The 26,551-nt window shown below is 44.4% G+C and overlaps 2 protein-coding genes across 2 annotated transcripts in view; one reads left to right on the forward strand and one right to left on the reverse strand.

Moving 5' to 3' along the window:
• The window catches only part of SEC23A (SEC23 homolog A, COPII coat complex component), a 563,646-nt gene that overhangs the window by 206,473 nt on the left and 330,622 nt on the right, over positions 1-26,551 (forward strand). The window lies entirely within an intron of this gene.
• Positions 12,143-13,887, reverse strand: SSTR1 (somatostatin receptor 1). Its single transcript, XM_035108979.2, has one exon. It carries the CDS (start codon positions 13,692-13,694, stop codon positions 12,588-12,590), a length of 1,107 nt encoding a protein of 368 aa, XP_034964870.1. The 5' UTR covers positions 13,695-13,887; the 3' UTR covers positions 12,143-12,587.

Raw genomic sequence — 26,551 nt, forward strand, 5'->3', positions numbered from 1 at the left:
TGATGTGACTAAAGTAACGTTTATGCTTGCATCATTGGGACCTACGTTTGCTCCATTTAAAAGTATAATGGATCACACAAAGGATTTAACTTTTAATGAGCTTATCAACCATTTAAGAGAGGAATGCAGAGATAGCCTTGATTCTCAAGAAAGGAATCCAAGGAGGAAGGATAGCAGCTATGCATCCAAGCATTTTGGAAAGTCCAGACAGACATCTAGAGAAATAATTTGTTTTAAATGCAATGGGAAAAACCACATAGCAAGGAACTGCAAGAGTCAAAATGGGGATAAAGTTGAATCCCACCCCTCAAAACCACAAGGTGTTAAGAAGGGGAGTCATGAGCAAACCATGTTGATGCAGGAGAGGAGTTTAGCTGTCCAGGATTGTGAAAATAAGCGCAATAAGTGGATTCTTGACAGTGGAGCGAGTTCTCATTTCTGTTATGAAAAGGAGTATTTTAATGAGATTAATGGGGATGAAACCTCTGAAATTGAGATTGCTGATGGCAACATTGTAAAGGCAATTGGTTCAGGAACTGTGAATTTGAAATTCAACGTAGATCATGAAACAATTAATACTAAGATAACTGAAGTTAAGTTTGCACCAAAGCTTAATTGCAACTTACTCAGCGTGTCCAGTTTGGACAGGAAAGGTTTTAAAATTACATTTGAAAAAGGACAATGTATTGTGACTAAGCATGATGAAGTTTATGTTCAAGGCACACTAAAGGATGGTGTATATGAGCTTAATGTTTCAGAGAACCAGCAGAACCAGTCTGCAAAGGTGGCGCAACCAAGTCAAAAGGACGAAGGAAGTCTGGAACTCTGGCACAAGAGACTTGGACACAGAGACACCAACGTTATTCTGGAACTACAGAAAGGTGATCTTGTGAGAGGTCTGCAGGTAAAGCAAAGCAACACAAATACACCAACATCAAAATGTATAACTTGTGTTAGTGAGAAAGCAACTAAACCTTCTTTCCCACGTTGTGCAGAGAAGAGAAGCACTAAAGTATTGGACATTGTCCATACAGATCTATGTGGACCAATGAATGTGTCTTCTCTAGGAGGTAATAAATATATTTTGATATTTTTGGACGATTTCTCGAGATTCTGCGTAGCCTACTTTATCAAGGAGAAGAGTGAGACAGTGGAATTGTTCAGGGACTATCTTAACATGGTCAAGAACAAGTTCCAGCGAGCCCCTTCCATTTTAATGTCCGATAATGGTGGGGAATTTTGTTCACATGAGATGCAGGCCGTCATGGCTAGAGAAGGCATATCACACGTGACCACAGTTGCCTACACACCCCAACAAAACTCAATTGCAGAGAGGAAATTTAGATCCATTTTGGAAATGACAAGGTGCATGCTAAAGGAAGCTAACTTGTCACACAGGCTGTGGGGTGAAGCGGCTCGTTGCTCAGTCTATCTTCAGAACAGACTGCCCACAAAAGGCGCAGAGCGCACACCATTTGAACTTTGGCATGGAAAAGCCCCAAATTTGTCACATATACGTGTATTTGGAAGTTTGTGCTACTATCATGTGCCCAAGGAGCACAGACACAAACTTGATTCCAGAGCGAAGGCAGGGATCCTAGTTGGGTACGCTTCTGGAGGAAAAGGATATAGAGTCTTGGATCCGCAAACTGGCAAGACAAGTTCGCAGCATGTAATTTACTTCGATGAGCAAGGCAAAGTTGATACAAAGGACACTGCCATTGATTGTTCCAAGGAGCCACAGGATGAGGAATTTGTGATTTTTCCTTTTGAACCAATACAAAGTACTAATCCAACTTCTAGTGTCGTAGCACCCCCTATAGGTGACACCCGAGAAGACGTGGAGGTCCAGGCCCCTGGCAGCACCAGAGACGAAGATGATGACGAGCAGCTGTATGGGGATATGCCACTGCTGGAGGAGGATGAGGAAGCTGATGCGGTCGAAAGACCAGAGGTCAGACGCTCATCCAGAACCAACAGAGGTGTTCCACCATTACGGCTGTCCTACCTTACAAGGTCGGCGTCTCCACAGGAACCTTCCAAATGGGAAGAGATAGAGAGGATGCCACCAGATGAAGCCAGTCTCTGGAGGAAAGCTGCTCAGGAGGAGATAGATGCACTTCATCGGAACAGGACCTGGACACTCACAGAACTACCTCCTGGTAAGGAAGCAATTGGAAGTAAATGGGTGTTCAAGGTTAAAAAGGGTTCAGAAGGGGAGGTGCAACGCTACAAAGCTAGGCTTGTGGCACAAGGTTTTTCCCAGAAGTATGGAGAGGATTACGATCAAGTGTTTGCACCGACAGTTCGATACAGCAGTGTCAGACTACTTTTAAGTATTGCAGCATCTAAGCAAATGTCAGTTTACCATATTGACATTGCGACAGCCTTTCTTCACGGCGAAATTTCTGAGCAGATTTATATGAAGCAGCCCAAAGGTTTCATTAAACCAAATGAGGCACATCTAGTGTGCAAGCTGCAGAAAGGACTTTATGGTTTGAAGCAAGCAGCGAGGGCTTGGAACCAGAAACTCCATGAGATGCTGGTGCAGCTTGGGTACAAGCAAGGGACTGCTGATAAGTGCTTGTACACCAAACAAAGGAATGGACAGTTTTCGTACATTTTAGCCTTTGTTGACGACCTTTTAATTTCTACGTCAAATGAGAAAGACTATAAAGACATAGTCAAACACCTCAACAGGGAAGTAGAGGTCAAGGAACTTGGAAAAGTGAAATACTACTTGGGAATTCAAGTTGAGAGAGAAGAGGATGGATCGTTCTTACTCAGCCAAAGGCAAAAGATAACTGAACTGATTGAAAGCATGCAGATGCAGGACGCACACCCAGTTGCGACACCGATGGCCACAGACTTCTTGAAGAATCAACAAGGTTCGAAGTTGCTGCCAAACAACACGCAATACAGGTCAGCGATTGGCAAACTTTTGTATTTGGTTACCACATGCAGACCTGACCTGGCAAGTGCAGTGGGGATCCTAAGTAGGAAAGTAAGTTGTCCCACTGAGCATGATTGGGCTGGAGTTAAGAGGGTTGTTCGTTATCTAAAGGGAACCATGGACTGTAAATTAAAACTGCCAGCTGTCAGAGACCCTAAACTGCTTGGGTACACTGATGCGGATTGGGCTGGGGACAATAAGGATTATAAATCCACAAGTGGCTATGTTTTTATGTATGGGGACGGAGCTATTGCATGGGGCAGCTATAAACAGAAATGTGTAGCTTTATCGTCCACAGAATCTGAGTACATTGCGGCTTCGGAAGCTTGCAGAGAGATCCCCTGGCTGGATCAGCTCCTGAAGGACTTTGGCGTGCCAAGAACGGGACCTGTCAGCTTGATGGAGGACAATCAGAGCAGTATGAAGCTGACACAAAGTGAAAAGTTCCTTGCACGCACCAAACACATTGGGGTCAGGTACCACTACATACGCCAGGTGATCGAGGATGGACTTGTTGAAATGTGTTACTGCAACACTGACCAGATGACTGCAGATGTCCTAACAAAGCCCCTGCCAAGAGAGAAGTTCCAGGATCTTCGTGGCAAGCTGGGACTCTTGGGTGGTTGATTAAAGTTATTTATGTATGTTTTTGTGTATGTTGTGAATTGCCTGAGAAGGGGTTTGTGGGATGCAAAGGGTTAAGTGCAGTCAAGTCACAACAATCCCTAGATAGTCCACTTGGAGGACTGAGGAGGAGGATATGACTAAGCGTAGTTTCCTCTTCCTTCACATGCAAATGAGTTGAGGAAGTGGCAGATAAATCCTGAAGGAAACAGCCATTTTCCCTCTCTTGGACCAGACCTCTTGGACTACACACATCTTAGTGAGTCTCTCCCTCAAGGCCTCCAGCCTAGAGAGAGAGATGAGATGGAGTCTCACTTCTTATAAGTGAACTTCACAATGTATATATTACCTTTTAACTAAGCAAGTCTACCTCTTGAGTGTGCTGTACCTCGAGATGCTTGTAAGTAAACATCTTTTATACTTTTAAGAGCATTGTGTTGTGTCTTTTCTTTTAAGAGGGAAAAAGGGGAAATACCAGGAAAATACACTTTATTTTAGTGGCTTAAATCAAGCCTGCGCAAACGTTCTTCTGCTGTGTATTTTGCAAAAGGGGAATGTTTTACTCTGCTAAAGTTTTGTGCTTGCTAGCGCAAGCGGGGATAGGATATATTAAACAATATCTCCTCATCCACATTCCTGAACATTCCCACAGAAACAAACCCAACCACAGAAACCTTTTTTCCCGTTTGTCCTGTGGAGCTTCATGGCTCTTGCTATTTACCTCTAGAGAAACTAACTACTAACCATAGGATTCAACTCTTACGGCCATGAAGGCTTTGGCCCCTGCAATAAAATATTTGCGGGCATTGCCATTCAAATGGTGCGTGTGCATCATGCCATGTGATTGATTATGCAGGGCGGAGCTTCCCTGCGCCCCCGCAGTATTTCATTCAAGTTGGCACCCCTGACTGGAAGAGATGCACCAGTGGTTTGACTCAATATGAGGCAGCTTCCTATGTTCCTAACTGGCAAAATACTGTTATGGGTTTGCAGGGGGCAAGGATCCCCTAAAATTCCTGGGTGCTAAGTTCTCCTCATACTTTCTGAAATTAGAAGTTGCTGGACTACAATTCCCATCATCATCCTTGACCATTGGTGATGTGGACTAAGGCTGATGGGAAGTGTAGTCCACCAACATCTGGCGGGCACCACTTTGGCTGATCTAGCCAAGCAACTTCAGCCTCTTATTCCTTGTGCCTTGGCTTTTGACTACTCTTAGTCTGCAGTACATTCCTATTTTCTTTGCAAGAGAGTTAATGGCTGAACGTGCATTTTTCTTTTTATAAACTTAGGTCTCTAGCTATTAGTCCAGTGGGATTCTGCCCAAGAGAAATCTGCAGTGTTGAATGCATAATGAGAAGAAAATATTTTATTTGCCTCCATAGGTTTGTGATTCATTTCTCAATGGCTAATCCCTGGAGACTAATAAAGTTCTAGAGCCTAGAAATAGCAGAGGCCAAACATAAATCAATTCTTTCTCAAGAATGAAGTTTATTCTATGCATTTATTATTTCTTTGTTTCTTGGATATGATTTTTGTGTGTGGGTATCATAATGGAAATATTTATTTCGAACCCTGCCATTTCAGGCAAATGAAATGAAACCATCAACTCCTTGCATTTTTCAGTGTGCTGTCTTCATGGTGACTAGGTTCTGAATCAAAATGTGCATATTTTGAAATATTTGTTGTCAATGAATATTGAAATTAAGGGCAGCTCATAATACATTTGCATTAAATATTTTGAGGTTACAAGGGGCGCTTTAAAAACTATGCAATCCTGAGTGCAGGGGTACTGAAAAATGAAAATATATGAGAAATTTCTTAAAGGAATCCATCAGTTTGAGATCTTTTTTGAATCATAATATGTAAAAGCTCCCCCACCCTCAAAAGATGGCTACTTAGGAAAATCAAAATTCTGTATATCTGCATCTGATGGAACTCAATCACTGCCTGTTGTTCCAGTTAGGACCCTACAAATGTTATAATCACATGCATGATTATAGATGGTGGAGTTTGATTGCATCTACTTAAACTCAGTGGCCTCATCCCACATGCATTCAGCATCACTTCTGAAAGAGATAATAGTAATAGTAATAGTAATAATAATAATAATAATAATAATAATAATAATAATAATACTATCCCAGCCACTTTGAGCGATTTCCAGCAAAATATAAAAATGCAACAATACATCAAACATTAAATGTTCCCTTTCTGCTGGGGACCCTGCCTTTCACTTCATACACCCAGCTTGCCATGTGGACCTTGTTCTGAAGGAAAAAACCATGCCAGCAGCAGAACGCATGAATCAGACCTTACTCATGCACAAATGTATTCCATCCTATTCCAATAGAACTTACTGATCTTCAGTTATACCAGTATCTTATCCTACTGTAATCAAGTATGCTTTGGTTCTTAAAAGGAAGGCAACTTGTTTATGCTGGGGAAATTCTGCAGTACAGTTTAACCGAGCAGCTACCACCCTGAGTAAAATACTAATGGTTTAATCCTGGTGCTTTGGCATGCAGCGCCAATAGAATGTTTTGTGATATTGTGCTGGTGTAGCAGCTGGTAAGCTATAAGCTAAGCAATTATTTTGCTGGCACAGCACATCTTATTTAAGGATTGTAACTAATTTAACAGGTCTGTGCCTATCACTAAAACCTGATACCATTTGTGAGATGTCTACTGGGCCATGTTTAAGATCTTAGTTTTAGTTTATAAAAACTTAAACAACTCAGCGCCAAGTTATCTTAGAGACTGGCTTGCTGTTCCAGTGCTAAGATGATGAGGCCTTGCGGGCAGAGCCATGCATTCAGCATCTATATATCAGCAACAGGGCCTTCAAGTAGGGTTGCAGCAACATTATGGAACATTCACAAGCAATACAACAAACAATTTTATATGGTGTGTAATTTGGTTTTTTCAGTTTAACTTTTATATTTGTATATATTTTTGTCTACTGCTTACATATTTTATATTACGCAGTCCAGGCTTTCTTAAAATATATTAATAAATGTCTATTTTTCACAGGAACACAAAGAGCAGGATACACCTAATGAACCATGTAATGTATAAGCTTTTGCTTATACAATGGGGCTTCTCCCCTCCTCCCAAAAAAAGAAATTGGCTGGTGGTGGGGGGGGGAGAAATGTCAGCAGAGCCCCTCAGAACAACATGCAAGGGGCAGGGGAATTGTTTTGTCTGGTGAGTTCAATCTTAGGGTTTCTAATAAATCATATACATGGTGATAATCTTGGTGATGCTTTCGTCTCCAAACAGTGACATGATTATCCACCCTTGTTTAGATTTTTTTTTAAATCCCTCCTCTTAAATATTTGAATCTTTCCATTTTTGGATAATCAATAGTGCATCTGTTTAAAATCACATGGATAAGAATGTAAGAATAACCTGCTGGATCAGACCAATGGCCCATCTAGTCCAGCATCCTGTTCTTACATTGACCAACCAAATGCATTTGAGAAAGCCACAAACGTGACTTGAGTGTAAGACCACTCTCTCCTTCTGCGGTTTTCAGCAACTGGTATTCAGAAACATACTGAATGTAGAGACAGAGCATAGCCATCAGCTAGCAGCCATCGATGATGGTTCAGGGTAGTTTAGAGAGTTGGGCTATGGTAGCACTTTATTTCTGTGCCCAAATATAAAACAAAACACAATGAAAAACAGCTGCAGAGGCTTTGGTATGGTAAACAAACATTAAAAGCTGCTTTCTCTCAAGGGAAGAGTGCCATCTTCTGTGAAACAAAATAAAAAAAATACCTTCAGTAGCACCTTAAAGACCAACTAAGTTTTTATTTTGGTATGAGCTTTCTTGTGCATGCACACTTCATCAGATACACTGAAACAGAAGTAACCAGACCCTTATGTATATTCAGAGGGTGGGGGTGGGGTGATGGGCTGATAGGAGTGGTAAACCTGTTGATTACTGTTAACGACTATTAATGACTGCAATTGGTCTTGCGGGGGGGGGGGAGCAAGGGCTGAGGTGCTAAGGAAAGCTTGATCATGTATAATGAGATAAGAATCCTATGTCTCTGTTCATTCCAGGTGGCTCCATGGTTTTAAGCTTGCTAATGAGTTGCAATTCAGCAACTGTGAAATTTAACATGTGCTTCTATGAACTTTGTTTTCCTGCTTTAAAGTTTCTCCATAGGAGAAATAGCCCCACTGCAGCCCCCTTGTAAGTGCTTCCAGTATCAAATCATATTTGTTCCCATTCAAATTGCCAAACATAAAAGAAGAAAAAGCAGGAGTAAAGTAATATCCCTCTTTGCCCATGGGCAATCATGACCAACAGTATCTTATGTTAGCAGTTCAGTTTCTTTGTTATATGTCTGTGGTCTCCTACACAAAGGCCGGACAATTCAGCTAAACTGATGTATCTGTTTTGGTTTAGTCTGCCTAGTGCAGAACACCCACTTGTCAAAGTGTATTTGCATGATGGCGAAAAATAAACAAGTGTGGTGTAATTGAATGTCTTACCTTCCTATCTGCAGTGTACAGGACACTGAATAAAATTTGCTTTCTCAGTAGCTGTTCAGGATCAAGCCAGTTGAGCAATTGTACAGAAGCAGTAGAAAATGGATTGCAGGGTATTGTTTAATACATCTCTTTATTAAGCTAACACTGAATTACAGTATTGCTAGGGGGAAATGACAGCATAAGAGATTGAAACCCTCCTAAAGAAACAGTGACCCAGATTTGAAAAGTCATTCAAAAAATATAAAAATAAATACGTTAATTAAAAAATGGACACAATGGAGGTTCTGTCAGTTGTGAACAATTTGCTGATTTCTTTCTTTCTATTTGGTGGCATGTGAACAAATACACTGAAAGGAGAGCTTCTCTAAATAAGCTCTTCAGGGAGGCAAGGTACAATTAGCAAACATATAAAAATGGTTTCAGATGAATAATCTAAAGAAAAATGAGGGAACTGAAATTCACACTCAAATATTTAAGCATGAATCAAGAATTTCTGTGATGGTAATTGAAATAATCTAGTTGTCTCTAACCCCAATACAGTAATTGAACTTATTTTTTCCCCTTTTAGTTCCACGAATCAACATTATTATCAGTTTCTGTGCAGCATTTGATACGATCACTGTATAAAATGGGGGCAATGGGGCCTTGTCCAAATTACGTTCATCCTGCCTTTTGACACCCTCAAGTGAAAGTAGGGAAAAGTACATGTTGCTTCATTTGCACACATTAACCCCTTTCCTATCCCCTCTGTTCTTTTGTCCCCCCTCTTTCTCAGGCACCCCCAAACTTCGCCCCCCCAGATGTTTTGGACTACAATTCCCATCATCCCTGACCACTGGTCCTGTTAGCTAGGGATCATGGGAGTTGTAGGCCAAAACATTTGGAGGGCCGCAGTTTGGGGATGCCTGCTCTTTCTTTTTCCGTCGCTGACCAAATTCAAGGCAAAATCCCGCCAAATTTAAATAATTTTAAATCTTGAAGATTTCACTGGGATAAATGCAATCCTATGACAGTCAGCAACTTTGTAGAAAGTGGGAGTTGCAATTTTAATTAATTAAAAGTCAGCAGGATTTAAGGGCATTGTCCGGCCAAATTGGGGCTATTTGGAGCAGGGATCTCAGAAAAAGTGAGCAAGCAGCACTGTTAAACCACATCTCCTACTTTTTTTTGCAGTCAAAGAAAAATTTGGTCCTTTCATTAAGGGTACCAGCAACTATAGCTGTCATATTCAGGCTACCTATTACAAGTAGTTGTTAACATTATGGGTACATAATTTTAAGCAATTTTCAGTGTTCCCGATCATCGGAAAAGGACAAAGAGTTGAAGTACATCACCAGAGTAGAGTGTCTTCCATTTCACATTAATTTTGTTCAATGGTGTAAAAATAAAAGACAAAATGGTATATTTTATCAGACTGTATACCTGTGATTATTTTAAAACAGGAGGGATTGCACTTTAGCTATTGTCATATATAAAACTAAACATTGTTGGTTTTCCAGACATGTACATGAACAACAATAATAGAAACAAAAGATAGGACGCAGAAATGTAAGGAACAAAAAGGAATTTCTCCCAAGCCCCCCCCCCCGAAAGTTTCTTGAACAATTCCAACCTGTGAATTGTTATTAATTCAGCTTTTGAATAATTACCAAAAACTGCTGCACATCAAAAGCTGTTCCAAAAGAAAACAGTTTTAAAGAGAATAATTTTCACAGCGCAGAAACAACAGTATATTGAGTAACATAAAAACGTGATTGGTCTCACATTTCAAAACAGGAGTCCCAGAAATGGAACAGGTAGCAAAGCACTTAGACAGTGTATTACAAATTAATGATGAAGAAGGCTGCAAATGCAAAAGTGGGAAGGGGCTTCAACAAATTCCTGTAGATTGGAAATGCGGTGGGATAGGAATGGGCTGGATCTTTCCCTACCCCAGCACCTTGTTTCTGTACAGTTTGTTTTTATTGTAGGGTCGTCTCCTGGGTTGCTTCAAAGAAAAGATATTTGGTCAGATGGGTCCACTTGACTTGACCCAGTTTGGCCTCTTGGTCTTCAATTCCTCTATAAGTCCCTAGTGATATTGGAAATATCCCTCCTGATTCTGCTAAAAATACCACCCATGGCAAGCCTCCATGAGCAGCAATGCCCATTACAGCTGCAGTGGGAAGCAAGGGGAAAAAAAAGTGTGTACTTCGTGAAGGTGTCCTAAAAGTATAGATGGTGTGTCACTTGGTGAAAGGTTGGAGCCAAACAAGAGGGTGTAAAGGTAAAGTGGACCCCTGACCATTAGGTCCAGTTGTGACCGACTCTGGGGTTGCGGCGCTCATCTCACGTTATTGGCCAAGGGAGCCAGCGTACAGCTTCCAGGTCATGTGGCCAGCATGACAAAGCCGCTTCTGGTGAACCATAGCAGCACACGGAAATGCCGTTTACCTTCCTGCCGGAGCAGTACCTATTTATCTACTTGCACTTTGATGTGCTTTTGAACTGCTAGGTGGGCAGGAGCTGGGATCGAGGAACGGGAGCTCACCCCGTCATTGCTGGGATTCGAACTGCCAACCTTCTGATCAGCAAGCCCTAGGCTCTGTGATTTAACCCACAGCGCCACCCGTGCCCCTAAAAAAGTATCCAAAAAGTATCCGTGTGCAAAAAGTATAGATGGTGTGTCACTTGGTGAAAGGTTGGAGCCAAACAAGAGGGTGTAGCTATACTTATTACATCAGACCCTTCCTGTGAGCGTCTCTATGCCACCTAGAAGTGAGCCTTAGGATTCTTTTGGCAAGGCAATTTGATTTTTCTTAAATGTTATTGGTTTATCTTAAGCTACCATTGAATAGTTTCCCCAAACTAGTAAATAATGGGCAGTTCCCCAGAAGTCCATCAGATTTACTACCCAGTAGGGAGTACTTTGTGCATTGTAGCTGAAATAATTTGGCACCGTTAAAAAAAAGTCTTTTAAGATAAACTGTCTCTTTAGTCTGACTCACCGATTCTTTTCTCCAAATAGAAGGAGCCCCCTTAATTTCCCGCCCTAGTACCGTTGACGCCGCCTATCACACAGTCCTGGCAGCTCTTTAACCTGCTTTGTTTACACACCTTTATAATATGTACCCACAGCGCGATACGTTTCCCAGATCAAACATCTCTGGGAGCGCCCAGCGCCCGGGCTCTCGACTGTCACGGAGGAAGGTGCGGGTGGGTGTAGGGAAAGCTATTTATCTCGCTCTTATCAGCAGCCTGCTGTTGCCGCGAGATAACGACATAATCGCCTGGCTTTTCAGCAGGCCGGTTTCCTTTCCCTTTCCAAACGGATTGCCATTTCCCCTTGAGTGCTGCTGAATGCCAAACAGAAATTTCGTGTCCAGGGGCGGGGTGTGGGGAAGCGACACCGTATTTAGCTTCGCATTTCCCCGGAGCTGCCTCCAGACAGATCGAAGATCTATGCTGCCCCAGGGACTGTTTACCTGTTTTCTTGCAAAGGGGTCGGTTGTCCCCTGCGTTTGGGAAGCTCTTGACTTTCTCTGCCTCTCGGGAGAAGAGAAAAGCGCTCGAGGCGCGCGCCTAGTTGTGCGCTCGCTTTGCCAAAAAAGATTTCTAAGACTTGGAGGGGTTTGAGGCAACCAGGGCTTAATTCGAAGCAAGGCTCGTTTAATGCCCCTCTGGTCAGTCTATGTGAGCGCCCTCTGAGCATGTTAAGAGTGCTTTCCAGCCTCAGAAGTGAGAAATTACACCCACACCCCTGTGCTTATTGGTTGGGTCCTCTAAATTAGAGGGCTAACCTAACTTGGGAGTCCCAGCACCTCTCCCCCTCCATCCATCTCTCTTAGTAAGCAAACGCCGCTTAAACAAATACAGTAAAGGCTAGCTAGGTCTCGATTCACGGAAAGCCACGTCTCTTTTTCCCAGGGGGCCTTGAACAAGCCGGCATCAGCGCAACGGACCTCAGCTTGTGATCTGCCACCAGCTAGTAGAGGAGAAGTGACGTGGACAAAAGGAGCAACTGGGTTGGGAGGGGTGTAGAGAGAAAGAAAGAAAGAAAGAAAGAGAAAGAAAGATCTAACAGGCGACCCACAAACCGACCCACACTCAATGGCCTGGTACCCAAAGCGCAGCGCTGGGGTGGTGGTGGTGGTGGGGAATCAAAGTCTTGCTGGGCGAGCTGTGGATTGATGGACGAGGGTGTCCAAAGCAACTGCAGGTAAGAGGGAAGGGGTGCCCGGGTCCAACTGAGCAGAAAGGACGCGCGCGCACACACATATTTCCCCCATTTGATGGGCAACTAGTGCAGTGCTGCTCTCTCTAGCTTTAACATATGCAGAGTTGGACGGGACCCCCGGACTCATCTAGATCAACCCCTGCAACGCAGGACTCCTGTCGTCCCTGGGTGGGCTCGAGCCACCAGCCTCCTGGGGTTTACACTGACCCATTGGCGCCCCCTCTTCTCGACCCCCCTCCCCGGATCCGGCCTTCCTCTCCTGGTGGGGGAGAGCGGCGAGGCCTGTCCTCAGAGGGTTGTAATCCTGGAGGTGCACGTCCCGTTCCTGTACATGCCTCCGGACTCCCCGAAGTTGTCCTGGGGGAAGTCCTCGACGCTGTACGCCCTGCTCTTGAGGGCGGTGGCGTAGTAGTCGACGGGCTCCTCGGCGGCGTTGTCCATCCAGCTGAGGCACAGCAGCCTCTGGAAGGAGCGCTTGAAGTTGTCCGAGAGGAAGCCGTAGAGGATGGGGTTGGCGCAGCTGTTGGCGTAGCCCAGGATGACCGACAGCTGGCTGATGGTGGCATCGTCGGGCTCCACGAACAGGTTGACCAGCTGCACGACGTAGAAAGGCATCCAGCAGATGACGAAGACCATGACGACCATCATGACCATGAGCGTGATCTTCCTCTCGGAGCGCTTGCGCTGCTGCCAGCCGGCCTTGAGCGCCACCATGCGCATTTTAGCGATGATGAGGATGTAGCACAGGCTGATGGCCACCACGGGCAAGAGGAAGCCCATGAGGAACGTGTACACCACGAAGACCACCAGCCACTTCTGCTTGGGCTCGGGCATCATCATGTTGCACGCCACCGTGCCGTCCGTGTTGGCTTCGGTCTTGGAGAAGATGATGATGGGCAGGATGATGACGATGGCCAGGCCCCAAACGGCCAGGTTTACCATCTTGGCCACGGTGGGCCGGCGGTAGCGCGACGCCTTGATGGGGTGCACCACGGCGATGTAGCGGTCGACGCTGAGCACCGTCAGGCAGTAGATGCTGGTGAACATGTTGACGGCGTCCACGCTGAGCACCAGCCGGCACAGCAGCGAGCCAAAGGGCCAGTGGTGCAGCAGCGTCGACGTGACCAGGAAGGGCACGCTCAGCATCAGCAGCTCATCGGCGATGGCCAAGTTGAGGATGTAGATGTTGGTGGCCGTCTTCATCTTGGCGTAGCGCAGGATCACGTAGATCACCATGGAGTTGCCGCACAGACCCACCAGGCACACCACCGAGTAGATGAACGAGATCAGGATGGCGCTGCTGCCTTGGGACTCGCTCCCGCCGCCGCTGCCGCCGCCGCTCACCGTGCCGTTGGCGGAGCCCGAGGAGTTCCTGGCGCCCGCCGCCGGGTCCATGCCTCCAGCAGCGCCCGCGACGAGCCGGGCGCAGGGGCCATCCTCCGGCCCGTCGGCCTGGGCTCAGAGCCGGGCGAGCCGGCGGCAGGAGGTCGTCAGCATTCTCCGGGTGCCGCCGCTGCGCTGCTGCTTCTCCTTCTCACGCAGCTTGGCAGCATCTGAGGAGCGGCGCGGGAAAGAGCCGTCCAGAAGAAGAAGAGGGAGCCGGGCGCCGCCGTGAGTCCGATTGGCATTAATTGCAGCCTGCCGGCTCGGAGGGATGATTAATAGGCGGCGGGAGGCGCGTCAGAGCCGACGAAAGGGAGGGAAGGGGAGGCGGGAGGAGGCTGAGGCGGGGAAGGGAGCGGGAGGCGGCACCGGCGCGCCTCTCTCCTTTCTCTCGCTCTCTTGCCTCCAGTTCCCGCCAAGCTGCTCCAGAGGGCGAGGCGCTCTCCCGCTCTCCTCAGTCAGTCAGTAGTCGGAGGAGTCGAGGAGGGCGAGCGGGATGCCTCTGATAAGTGGTAACACGACCCGAGTTCTTGTGGTGCCGCTTCAACCTCCTCTTGTTCCTCGCCGAGAAAAGCCACAAGTTGGAAGCCCAAGAGGGAACTGGCGCGCTCACGTTCGAGCCTGCCATGCCCTCTTTTGTTTCGTCCTCTCCTTCTCTTTTCAGCACCACTCAGAGCGGACATTCTAGCGCAGCCTTGGCTGAGCCAGATGTTTTGTGCCGATTTGTATTCCGACACCCCCCTCCCCAAATGTTGTTGTTGTTGTTTAGTCGTTTAGTCGTGTCCGACTCTTCGTGACCCCATGGACCATAGCACGCCAGGCACTCCTGTCTTCCACTGCCTCCTGCAGTTTGGTCAAACTCATGTTCGTAGCTTCGAGAATACTGTCCAAAAATCTCATCCTCTGTCATCCCCTTCTCCTTGTGCCCTCCATCTTTCCCAACATCAGGGTCTTTTCCAGGGAGTCTTCTCTTCTCATGAGGTGGCCAAAGTATTGGAGCCGCAGCTTCAGGATCTGTCCCATTGGATCTGCTCACTGATGGATCGTCTCAATTTTGCAACCCCGCAGCTGGGGAACCGCCAGCACCGCCCTAAATTCGGAGCTGCTCCTCTCACTTCCCCACCTTTCCCTACAAGCGATTACCTCACTGTAACCTACCTACCTGCCTATACCATTTCACTTCTCTGCCTTCCACCACATGCTTCCTCGTTCAACCCCAACGGCGCCCAATCCTCCTGTCTAATCTGGTTGGCTCCAGATTTTGTGGGGGCCCAGTAACCCACCTCCACCACACCTCCATCCCCTTGCAGTCAGTCTAAACTGTGGGCCCAATCCTAATTGCTGGATCCAAACACACACAGAGAGTGTATATGCACAGGTGAGCAAACAGCGACTGCTCCTTGAAGCATTGCTGCAGCACACTTGTCTGAGGAAGTGTAAATGGCAAAGTCGCACTGGCTGGAGCTGCTTGCAAGAGAGCAGGCGAGAGATGAGCAGAAATGATGTTTCCTCTGTCTGGCTACCTTCCCCCAGGGGGAGAGAACAGGCAAGAGCATGGAGTCACTGGCATCCCCTGCTCACCTGTTAGCCCTCTCCCTCCGGGTAGCAGCGGCTACTGTGAGAAAGCATTGAACAATTGAGGGGAAGTGAAAGCAGCTGCGCCTGCTTCCATGCTTACTTTATGGGCAGCACAGCAGTCGGGCTCGGTGGAGATATTGTGCTTCACAATCTGCCTGCTGTACAGCTTGTATCGTCACCATAAAAACGGCAACTGCAGAAGCACCTTAAGTTAACCTATCTTCGCTCACAGTGATCCTTATGTTAACTTGCACCTATAGTTTCCAGCTGCTGCACCCACTATTGCACCAAGTCCTGTCTCTATATACACAACCTCTGTGGACACAACCTCTGTGATAGGCAAACACACTCATGAAATTACAATATTTCACACTGGGAATACACATACATAGTCTTCCTTCCCTACTACTGCTATAAATATAACATCAGTGCCCATTAAGAGATCCTATTCATGCTCTGGCAACAAGTGTAATATCTGAATCCTCTGGCATAAAAGGTTTGCAAACCCCTGTATGCATATAACATCACCAGGCATATAGATATCCACGTCACTCAAGAAATATTTTTCCTTTGCGACTACAAATACACTGAATCATGATTTTTAAAAAATGTGTACTAACAAGCAAGTTTTACAAAACTGTTTTCTATGCTTTGGCAGGGATGTCTTAGGTAATTAAACATGATTTCTTTAAGACACTCTCTATAACTTCAAAATGGTTATAGCCCAACACACAAATTTTAAAACAGCCCCTCAAGTAGCTTCCCGCTACCTATTCCATGCCAAGGGCATGCAGAATAGAAGGCGAGATGGAGGAGGACATGAAAATGAGAAATATTTAAGGGGGGGAGGGCGCCAAATTTTGTCCTTGCTTAGGGCACCATACTACCAAAGTCCACCCTTCCTGGCAGGTAGCAAAACAAAGAAAACAGAGCAGCAAATGGGTGGATCCTGTGCATCTTCTCATAATTGTATTTCCATACCAGAAAAGGCTAAACATGCTGAATTTCTGCCTGCCATACCACTGTTAAAGACACCAAATTCTGTTTCCCCCCCACTGCCAATCCTATACCAATGCTTAGACTGCCATCCTGTTCCCACTTCCCAGGGAGTAGGCCCCATTAAACACAGATTTACTTCTAAATAGACATGTATACCATTATACTATTTTATTTATTTTGTATACCACCCTATTCCCATAGATCTCAGGGTGGTCCGCAACACAAAATTACAATATAAAAATACAAAATACAAAATAAAACCACGAGCAGAAACAAACCAATAAGCCCTCCTTCCACAACGCATTTAAAAGGACATCAGATTTACTATAAGAGAACTATACAGATAATTCTTAATGAATTCTTTAGCTCCTGCATCCACCCACACTTTCTGTGTAATAGTATTTGAAGAAATAACTTCTAGGGACTACCTGATCTCAGACTGAACCCACCACAGGAAAGATGCATCCTGGTTGCTAGGGGAAACAGAAGGGCAAACAGAAGAGAAAATAATATAGAAGCAAGAAAGGTGCACTAAAGAACATAGTGAAACAGTAGCTATTTAGGATTTAGGCTCGTTTCACACAAAAATGATTAGAAGGGTATCTGCACATTTGCTGTACTGTATAACATTCCTTCTAGGTTGACTAGAGCCTTGCTTTAAAAAAAGAAAGATCAGAGCCCATAGGGTTGCCTTATTTTGAAGAGCAAAAAAGAGGACACATATGCTGACTTCTACTGGATCACTATGACAACTCTATCCATGAAAAAAGAGGATGTGTCCTGGAAAAAGAGGACATATGGCAACCCGCTGGCGGTGACAGTGGTTTCCACAGACAGGAACTGGGATGGCGGCTCTCACTCTAGGAAGCAGCAGAGCTAGTATATAATTGATATCATTATGTACTATATAAAATTGATAATTAAAAGCAACTGTACCCACTGCAGCCACTAGTGTCTCAAAGAGCAAAGCAGCATCTGACAGTTACAGACAAAATCTGTGATTATGGGCTAGAAGAAGCTGCATGGCACATTGAAAAGAGAATATTTTTGGGTTGGTTAAATGACTGGTTTACGCTATTAACATTCTCAGTGAGGTTTTTCACCATGGTAAATTGGAATAGAAAAGCAGAGTGCTGGACTCAGAGTGATGAAATGGGTTCAAATACCACTCATGTTATTTAGCTGGTGATCTTTAGAGGCAGGCAAACCTCCCTTAAAGGGTAAAGTGGACCCCTGACCATTAGGTCCAGTTTGACTCTGGGGTTGCGGCGCTCATCTCGCATTATTGGCCGAGGGAGCGGCGTACAGCTTCCAGGTCATGTGGCCAGCATGACAAAGCCGCTTCTGGCGAACCAGAGCAGCACACAGAAACGCCGTTTACCTTCCCGCTGTAGCGGTCCCTATTTATCTACTTGCACTTTGATGTGCATTTGAACTGCTAGGTTGGCAGGAGCTGGGACCTAGCAACGGGAACTCACCCCGTCGCGGGAATTCGAACTGCCGACCTTCTGATTGGCAAGCCCTAGGCTCTGTGGTTTAACCCACAGCGCCACCCACATCCCACTTAGGTTGTTCTAATATGAGCTTGGAAATTACAAGTTTTTTCCATGCAAGTGTTTGGCGAGTGGCAGACAGGAATACATCCGCTTTCTGAGAGTTCTCTCGTGGCTCATAATATTGGCATATGTGGTCTAATAGTGCTGTGTACATGTGCTTTATCATATTGTCTCCTGGGAGTTGCCGTTCCCAGAACAAATTATGGTGGAGAGCTGCCTGGAAATTGAACCAACCCCTCCCAATAGGGAGGAAAATGGGGAAAGAGGAGATTTTATGTGTGCATGAGTGACAATACTAGCATTTATATTTGCAAGGAACCATTGAGAGAAGATACTCAACAAACAAAAGGTTAATTGGCTCAGTGGCTAGCCATGTATCCACAGTTAGCATTTTGTACATGTAGCTAGCTATACATAATCAGTTAGCATTTTGTACATGTAGCTAGCTATAAGGTAGCTGGCTGGCTTTGGGTGTTTCATGCTGACCATGCTCAGAACCTCATTGTACATCCCAAGCTGGAGAAGATCTCAGTTGTTCTCTGGCAGTTACGGGTAGTTCAGAATACAGCAGAACCATTACAAACTGGGCCAGGTAATTATGCATTAAAGCTTTCTTGATATTCCAAACCTTGTAAGAACTTCAGGAGAGATGCATGAGCTCTTCCAGGATTGCCTGAAATTTACTCAGAAATCTCACAAGGTCTTCTGTCCTTAAAAAGAAAAAGAAAAAATCTAAAGAACCAAGGTGATTTTTCTTAACTAGTCCAAGGTTTGTTCCCTTCTCTCCAACACTCTGATGGCAGGTAATAGTGCACTGGGAGATGTAAAGTTGCTACTGCTGATGTCATTTTAAAGGAGTCTAAAGTTGCAATATCACTCCTCTACAGAAACTCTGCAAAGGTATCTTTTCCAGCTGTTATGTATGGAAAGAATATTAGGATATTATGCTTTAAAATGTCACTGAAAACTCACTCCCTTCCTCTGGTTGAAATGCAGAAGACCACGAGAAAGCCCATTTCTTATTAGACAATTTGCCTATGTGATATTTACACAGACTTTCCCCCTTTCTTTTAAACTCTTATAGGAAGCCTTCTTAAATAATGTGTTGCACAATTACACAAGTAAGGTATAAACATTCAATTTACTGGGCGGTGCTGCCTGAAAAAAAGAAAATACAACTTGCTCTGCAGTTCATGCTAACCAAGCAGACTGTACTGTAAAGCTATCATTTCAATTTTTTTATCCTCCCACCCAGTCTCTTTACACCTACTGACATCTAGAGACACCCTGGTGCTTCCTTTCTTGGAAACTTTTCATTTCAAATTATGCTTCCATGATCATTATTTCCGTCTGCAGTTGATGAATCACCACACCAGGGCCCATATGGTAAAAATGATTGTTTAAGCCAGTCGTGTATTCCAGGTTTCTTCTTTTGAGATGTAAAAGAACTGTTCAGTAATTCACACTGGGTTTTTTTAAAAAAACACAAAAAGTTTGAATTTCAGTTTGCTGATGCAAGTAATTAATAAAGAACCTAAAATAAAGTGTGAGCTATATATAAAAGATCCATGGTCCCTCTCTCATGTTTTCTTCAGTGACTTAATGTTATTTAATTAATTGGAACTATGCTATGAAATTTAATAACTGGTACAATATTTCTTCTAGCGGGATCAAACAGTTTATTTAGTAGAATGAGTGCTATGCTTAACAACAGCTTTTTGAATTAAATTATTACTGAGTAATATCTGCTGGATGGACTGGAAACAAAGTCACTTTTTCTGAAGATAGATGATGTAGAAAACGGGCTTTGTTTTCTTGTGATGCATACAAGAGGAAGGCAGAAGATTTTACATGTGTGTGGGAGAAATACAAAATTAGGCAATGACACCTTTTTATCCCCTTCAAACTAGTGGTCTGCTGACCTACCCCTCTTCGCCCCTGTTGCAGAGAATGATCCACATATTTTTAGTAAAATAAACAGAAAAAGGTTTTACTTACATTTAAATGCAGGCAGCACATACAGCAAAAGTAGTATGTAGAAAAATGCAGGAAAATGTAGAAAAAAGTAGTATGTAGAAAAACAGTAAAACAAAAGTTGGTAGTCTTAGTTAACATGGATCCTCAGCCATACAGGTCTGCTCAGCTTGAAGGCCTGATGGAAAAGGAAGTCTCCTCACAGGCAGAAGGAAATATAAACGATTGTCTCCTTTGTTACAGAGTTCTCACCCAGAGGAGACAAAGGAAGTGACTGCACATAGAGGGTCCTATCTAGGAAGTTGAAGAACTCTATGTGTACTAGCCCTGTGCTTGTCTAGCAAAGCATGCATTTGTGATTTTGGCTGCAAACCCCACAGTAGCACCTTATGTTCCAAAACCACATCAATAACAAGGTTCTAATGCTATCAGTGCTCCAATAGTTACTATGCCTTCCTTGCAATTGAAGTTTTGCCTCAACTGCAGGCCAAACTGGACATTACAGCAGAGTATCTGTTTGTTTAAGTCTAGGTCTGCTCAGTAATGTATAAAAGGTATGTGTGCCTTTCTGACATATAAAGAAAGAGAGGCATGCTGGTGGGGTTGCTAATCTCTCCGCTACAGTATCTTCCTTCCATTGGCAGAGAAAGGGGGTGCGGTAGGTGCAGTCTGCCCCGGGTGTCATCCGGGGGGGTTGACATCACCCCGCCACCCCCTGGGACACTCGCTGTGGGAATGTTAGGGATGTGGATTAGGATATATTATTAGATAGATCTTATCCAAGCTTGTGTTATCAAGCTTCATTGTTTACTCATGTTAAGCTTGTGGTCTACTAATGCCCCTGGATCCTTTCCACATGCAGTACTGGCAAGCTAGGTGTCCCACATATTATCTGTGCAGCTGGTTCTTCTTGCCAAAGTGTAAAACCTTACATTTGTCCTTGTTGAAATTCATTTTGTTAGTTTGGGCCCAGTTCTCCAATCTGTTAAGGTCATCTTGAATATTCTGCGACACTGGTTACCCCTCACAGTTTGTTGTCATCTGAAATTGAATGAGCATCCCTTCAGTATCTTCATCCAAGTCGTTTATAAAAATGTTGAATAACAACAGTCCCGGGACAGAAGCCTATGGAACCCCACTTGTCACTTGTTTCCAGGGTGATGAGGAACCATTAGTGAGCCACTACTGGGGATGCGGGTGGCGCTGTGGGTTAAACCACAGAGCCTAGGGCTTGCCGATCAGAAGGTCGGCGGTTCAAATCCCTGCGATCGGGTGAGCTCCCGTTGCTCGGTCCCAGCTCCTGCCAACCTAGCAGTTCGAAAGCACGTCAAAGTGGAAGTAGATAAATAGGTACCACTCCGGCGGGAAGGTAAACAGCGTTTCCGTGTGCTGCTCTGGTTCGGCAGAAGCGGCTTTGTCATGCTGGCCACATGACCTGGAAGCTGTACGCCGGCTCCCTTGGCCAATAACGCGAGATGAGCGCCGCAACCCCAGAGTGGTCACGACTGGACCTGATGCTCAGGGGTCCCTTTACCTTTACTGGGAGTAGGTAAACCAAGCAGGAGGTCCTAGCAAACATCTCTTGACTTCTGCCCCCAAGTCCAGCCCTGATGGCACCATAACTTGAACCCATCCTTCATCCACTAACATCTTGGCATCCCAGTACAGAGGGGTCAAAAGCACCAGAAGTTCCAAAAGTGGGCAGTAAATTATGACCTTTTGGGGAGAGGTGCTACATTCTGTTACTACAAGGCATTTTTCACCCCCTTTCTTTAATGCAGCCTAGGGACAACGTTCAGTGAAGAACCTTCTGTATTCTGTTGAAGCAGGGAAATGTCTCTCCTCCAAATAATCACCTGTATCAGTTTACTATACCCACCAGCTATCTGAAGATTTGGGAATGACTGAGCATGTGGGTGTTGTTGAAAGATGACCTTGCTTGGGCGCTGTTTTTCATCAACTTTCGTTATTATATAAGAAGTCATTGCTGTCAGTGCATTTTAATTAGCATTTCACTCAAAAACTTTGTTCTGCCCAGGTTACTCAATTCACAATGTCAAAGCTCAATCACAGGCATTCTTTCCTCCTATATTTAATGGCAGCGTCTAACTCTGATGAATGCTTTAATACATTCTGCAAACAGATAACAAATTAATTTATCACCCAGCACATGTTAATAACTCCTGTAAGCAGTAATTTAAGTGATGTGCACAGTATGGAGAGAGACTGTTATAACCTATCCCCCCCAACAGTTCTTCCTGCATCTTGTTTTTGATGGTGTCTACTTTCTTTTTCTCTGATGACACCCCGCAGAGCGATGCCCTTGGTTCTCATCGCCTTATCTTTGGGTGACTTCATCTTATTGCTCAGATTTTGTTATTTAGATGGTGAGTCACAAACCGACCACCACATGAAGCCTAAATCAATGCCTTTATCATCATTTGTGCTCATCCATAAAGGGGCTGGTTTTCTCAGGCTAAAGTCCAGGAAGAGTTTAAGGTGTTCTTAAATGCTAGAGGGTAGGTATCAGTGCACTGAAAGAAAGGTAGAGAGAGTGTGTGTTGTTCACTCTCCCTGGAGTATCAGAAAGTATCAGAAAGATTCAGATGAAAATCCATATTTGAAGAGTGATGCCAGTTAGGGTTGCTGCTAGTCTACCATGCCACCCACCAGTTTCTGACTCACCTGCTGAAGGTGAGCTCAGGTGTGATGTTGGAGGAGCACAGGCAAGAACTGGGATTTACTTACCATATTTTTTGAAACCACGGGAGGAGAGACGGCTTTTCGCTCATGTTCTGTTCACTGGTTTCCTACAGGCATCTGATTGGCCACTGTGAGAACACAGTAAATGGAATGGGAAAGATTCTCGTGCATCACATTACCACAATTGCTGCTTCCACACCAACACACACACCCCTCTCTCCCATAATGCCTCTCTACCCTGTTCTTCGATATTACTCTTTGTGATTTTTTCAACATCTTTGATTTTGAAAATTTGCATTTCTGGTTTGGGGTGGGTTGTGTGGAACCCTGCCCCCCCCCATCAATCCAAGTCAATAAAAATCAATACAAATCTGAGGTTCTGCCCCACCCCCCAATCAAAAATCTGCCCTCCTAACAAAAGCCTGCCCACCCCCAACAAAAATCCTGGCTTACACCCATGTGCAGAACTGGTGACTTTCTTCTTTGTTTTAGTTTTGTATTATGGTAGAACCAATAAACTTACAAATAATATCTGACAAAAAGAAAAAGGAGTGGAGAAATACTCCTTCATGTTACTTAGGAACTATTATAAGCTTTTCCTAATTTTGGAGGAAATTGCTTAAATAGGTGGATCGTGCCCTATTTGGAGTTTCAGCCTGATAAAAAAAGAAAAAACCAGTGTGTTTGAAAGCGCTGTTTATCAGCTTAATTTTAGCACAGTGCCTGACCTTTCCACCACTTCAGCCGACAACAGAATAAAAATATCCCTTTGGAAGTGATTCATTCTGATAATGGCAGTTTGGAAAGCATCACCTTCCAACCAAAATCATCTGCCCTTTTTTACATTTAGCCTGACTCTCCAATAAACAGTTAAGATATCAGTGGCTCTGTGTTGTCCTTTTGCACCTTCATCTTGAAATGTGAACCTGAGATCTAACAACTGGACTGTAGCAATTCCCATGATCCCTGACCACTGGTCCTGTTAGCTAGGGATCATGGGAGTTGTAGTCCCAAAACATCTGGAGGGCCGAGTTTGCCTATGCCTGCCTTATGCCATAATAAATGTGTTGGTAAGATGCTCCAAGACTCTGGAGCATAACATGGTTACCCCTTGAAAAGCTGAAATCTCATTGCATTTCCTCCCCGCCCCCCCCCCCTCAAAATCCTTCAGATGTGTCACCTGGGTATGAAACTTTAAATTGGTTTCATATTTTGCTTTAGGTGAAACTCATCTAATACGGATGACAACTCTGGCACTTGAAAAAGTCAATTAGCAATCAGCAACAGTTCAAGCTGCTGTTGTTATTCTGATAATTGGTTGTTTTGTGGTTTTTTCTTTTATGACTTTAATGGTAAAAAGTAAAGGTAAAGGACCCCTGACAGTTAAGTCCAGTCGCGAACAACTCTGGGGTTGTGGGACTCATCTCGCTTTACTGGCCAAGGGAGCCAACGTTTGTCCGCAGACAGTTTTTCTGGGTCATGTGGCCAGCATGACAAAGCCGGAAACGCCGTTTACCTTCCCGCTGTAGCGGTTCCTATTTATCTACTTGCACTTTGACGTGCTTTTGAACTGCTAGGTTGGCAGGAGCTGGGACCGAGCAACGGGAGCTCACCCCGTCACAGGGATTCGAACCACCAACCTTCCGATCGGCAAGGCCTAGGCTCAGTGGTTTTAATCCACAGCGCCACCTGTGTCCCGACTTTAATGGTACACAATACTTATTTTTCATACTTATGTCCTGGGGCCATTTGGTGAAGGATGGGTTATAAATACAAATGATAATTATATGAATCTGGGACAAGACATCTGTGGTGGGGGTGGGGAGGGCAGGTAAACCACATGCAGTGGTGGAGCTTCAAGCTCCGGTGGGGGGACGGAGAGCAGGCGGGGGCATGGCTGGCGCACGTCCCGGGGTGTGTGGTGCTTGTCCTGGGGACATGGTGCGCCACCTGCGGGGGCATGGCACAATTGCATCCCACCGGGATCATGCCGCCAGGGGTGTGCACTCCCCCCGCACCCCTGTTGCTCCGCCAGTGACCACATGCTGGAGATTTAGGCTGCAATCCTATGCACATCTTGGACTGAGCTCCACTGAGCACAGTGGGATGTACTTCTGAGTTTATGTACATAGGAGTGTTTTGTTAGTGGGTGGCCTCTGACAATTGACACAGTGTCAGGTCAATGACCTGTCTCCTATTTTGCATTGCAGTGATCCGCTGGTCTGGGTTAGACCCAAGCCACAATTCAATGTACTGTAGTAGATGCATTCTGGGAAATATGAAACAACAGCTCCCTCACTTCACTTTAGAAATGTATGTCCCTCTCATATTTTGGGAACTACTGAACTGCAATGATAAGTCAGTAGGCACAATGATTCTTCCAGATTAGCATGACTGCACAGATTTCTTTGCAGACGTTCACAGTAAAGTTTCAAAGCCGGACTGAACTGGAAGTGCGAGTTCCTAATACTCAAAATGAGGAATTAGCATAAATTAGCAGTTGAAATGGTTCAGGCTTGTGCTAGCAGAGCGCTTTGATGAGCATAGTACATGAGGTCTGTCACCTAGTTAAATAAATTGTAGTCCATCAGTCCTATGAGTTGAAATGTATTAAATAAAAAAATTCCTTCCAGTAGCACCTTAGAGACCAACTAAGTTTGTCATTGGTATGAGCTTTCATGTGCATGCACACTTATGGTAAATGTTCATTTATTTGCATGTGCATAAAACAACCGTTCGGAAGGAAAACAGTTCTTTGTTTTTCATGGATATATATGCGTGTTGCAGCAAGCCTAGTCTTAGGTTGGGGAAACTGTGGCCCTCCATTGGCCTCAACCTACATGGCTAATGTTCAGTGTGACAGAAATTGTAGTTCAGCAGCATCTGAAGGGCTGTGCTTCCCCCCATCCATGTTAGGCATTATCTTCTAAGGCAGTGTTTCCCAACCAGTGTGCCTCCAGATGTTTTGGGACTACAACTCCCATCATCCCTAGCTAGCAAGACCAGTGGTCAGGAATGATGGGAGTTGTAGTCCCAAAACATCTGGAGGCACACTGGTTGGGAAATACTGTTCTCTAAGGCATGCCTCTTCTAAGGTGGGAACTTAAGAAACGGCTTCTTTGGCAGCTGATCCCAATTAGTTCCTCAGCCAGTGGGCAAAGCCATTTTTATTTAGACAGAGCTTGGGCCCATTATATGACTTCTAAATATGTTGAAACTGGTTTTACTTTGCCATTTTAATTGTATTTTTAAATGGATTTGTTCTTTTTGGATTATTACTAAAAAAAAATAGAAATAAAAAATTGTATTTGTAGCCACCACGTCCACCATTGGGTGAAGAAATGGAAATGGAAAAAATAAATAAATAAACTGACACTATTTTTTATAAGCGCTTGCATCAATTAAAAAAGAAATCTGCTGCTTTAGTCAATGGCATATTTCTAATTGGTAACAATTGATTGATCTGCCCAATCAGCTGACTAAATAAAGTATCCCTGCAGTACATAAAATGAGCCAGAAATTATTATCCCAAGTTAACAACCTCATTTCAGGTGGGGTTTAAAAAAAAACCCACATGTAATAAATCTCAGTATCTTAATAAGTAGGCCTATATTCTTTCTACTTCATTGCTTCATGGGAATTTCATGAGCCCCACTGTACCATTCTGAAATACTAATTGTAGAATGGTTTACAAGTCAGTTATCCTCAGGTGACAGAGGTGAGACAGAAGAAAAATTAAGATATGATTGAACTGCAGCTTCCAGGAAATGTTCTGCAGGCCTTTGAACTCCCCACAGCTTTAGATCAGATGTAGGTGTGTGTGTGTGTGTGTGCGCGCACACACACACACACACACACACACTTCTTGTGTGTATATATATATATATATATATATATATATATATATATATATATATATAAGATTTTAAGCTTAATCACCTGGTTGCTCAGACAACCATGATTTGTTTAGCCCACTTTAAAATTATGGCCAAGTTATACTAAAAAATAAAATAAAAATACACAAAGCTGACCAAATTATTTTAAAACCTGGGGAAGAAA

The sequence above is a fragment of the Zootoca vivipara genome, chromosome 1 (assembly GCF_963506605.1).
Source record: "Zootoca vivipara chromosome 1, rZooViv1.1, whole genome shotgun sequence".
Taxonomy (NCBI): domain Eukaryota; kingdom Metazoa; phylum Chordata; class Lepidosauria; order Squamata; family Lacertidae; genus Zootoca; species Zootoca vivipara.

Bases quoted from the DNA above. Each gene is read 5' to 3' on its own strand.
- SSTR1 (XM_035108979.2), bottom strand. From the start codon at position 13,694: ATGGACCCGGCGGCGGGCGCCAGGAACTCCTCGGGCTCCGCCAACGGC.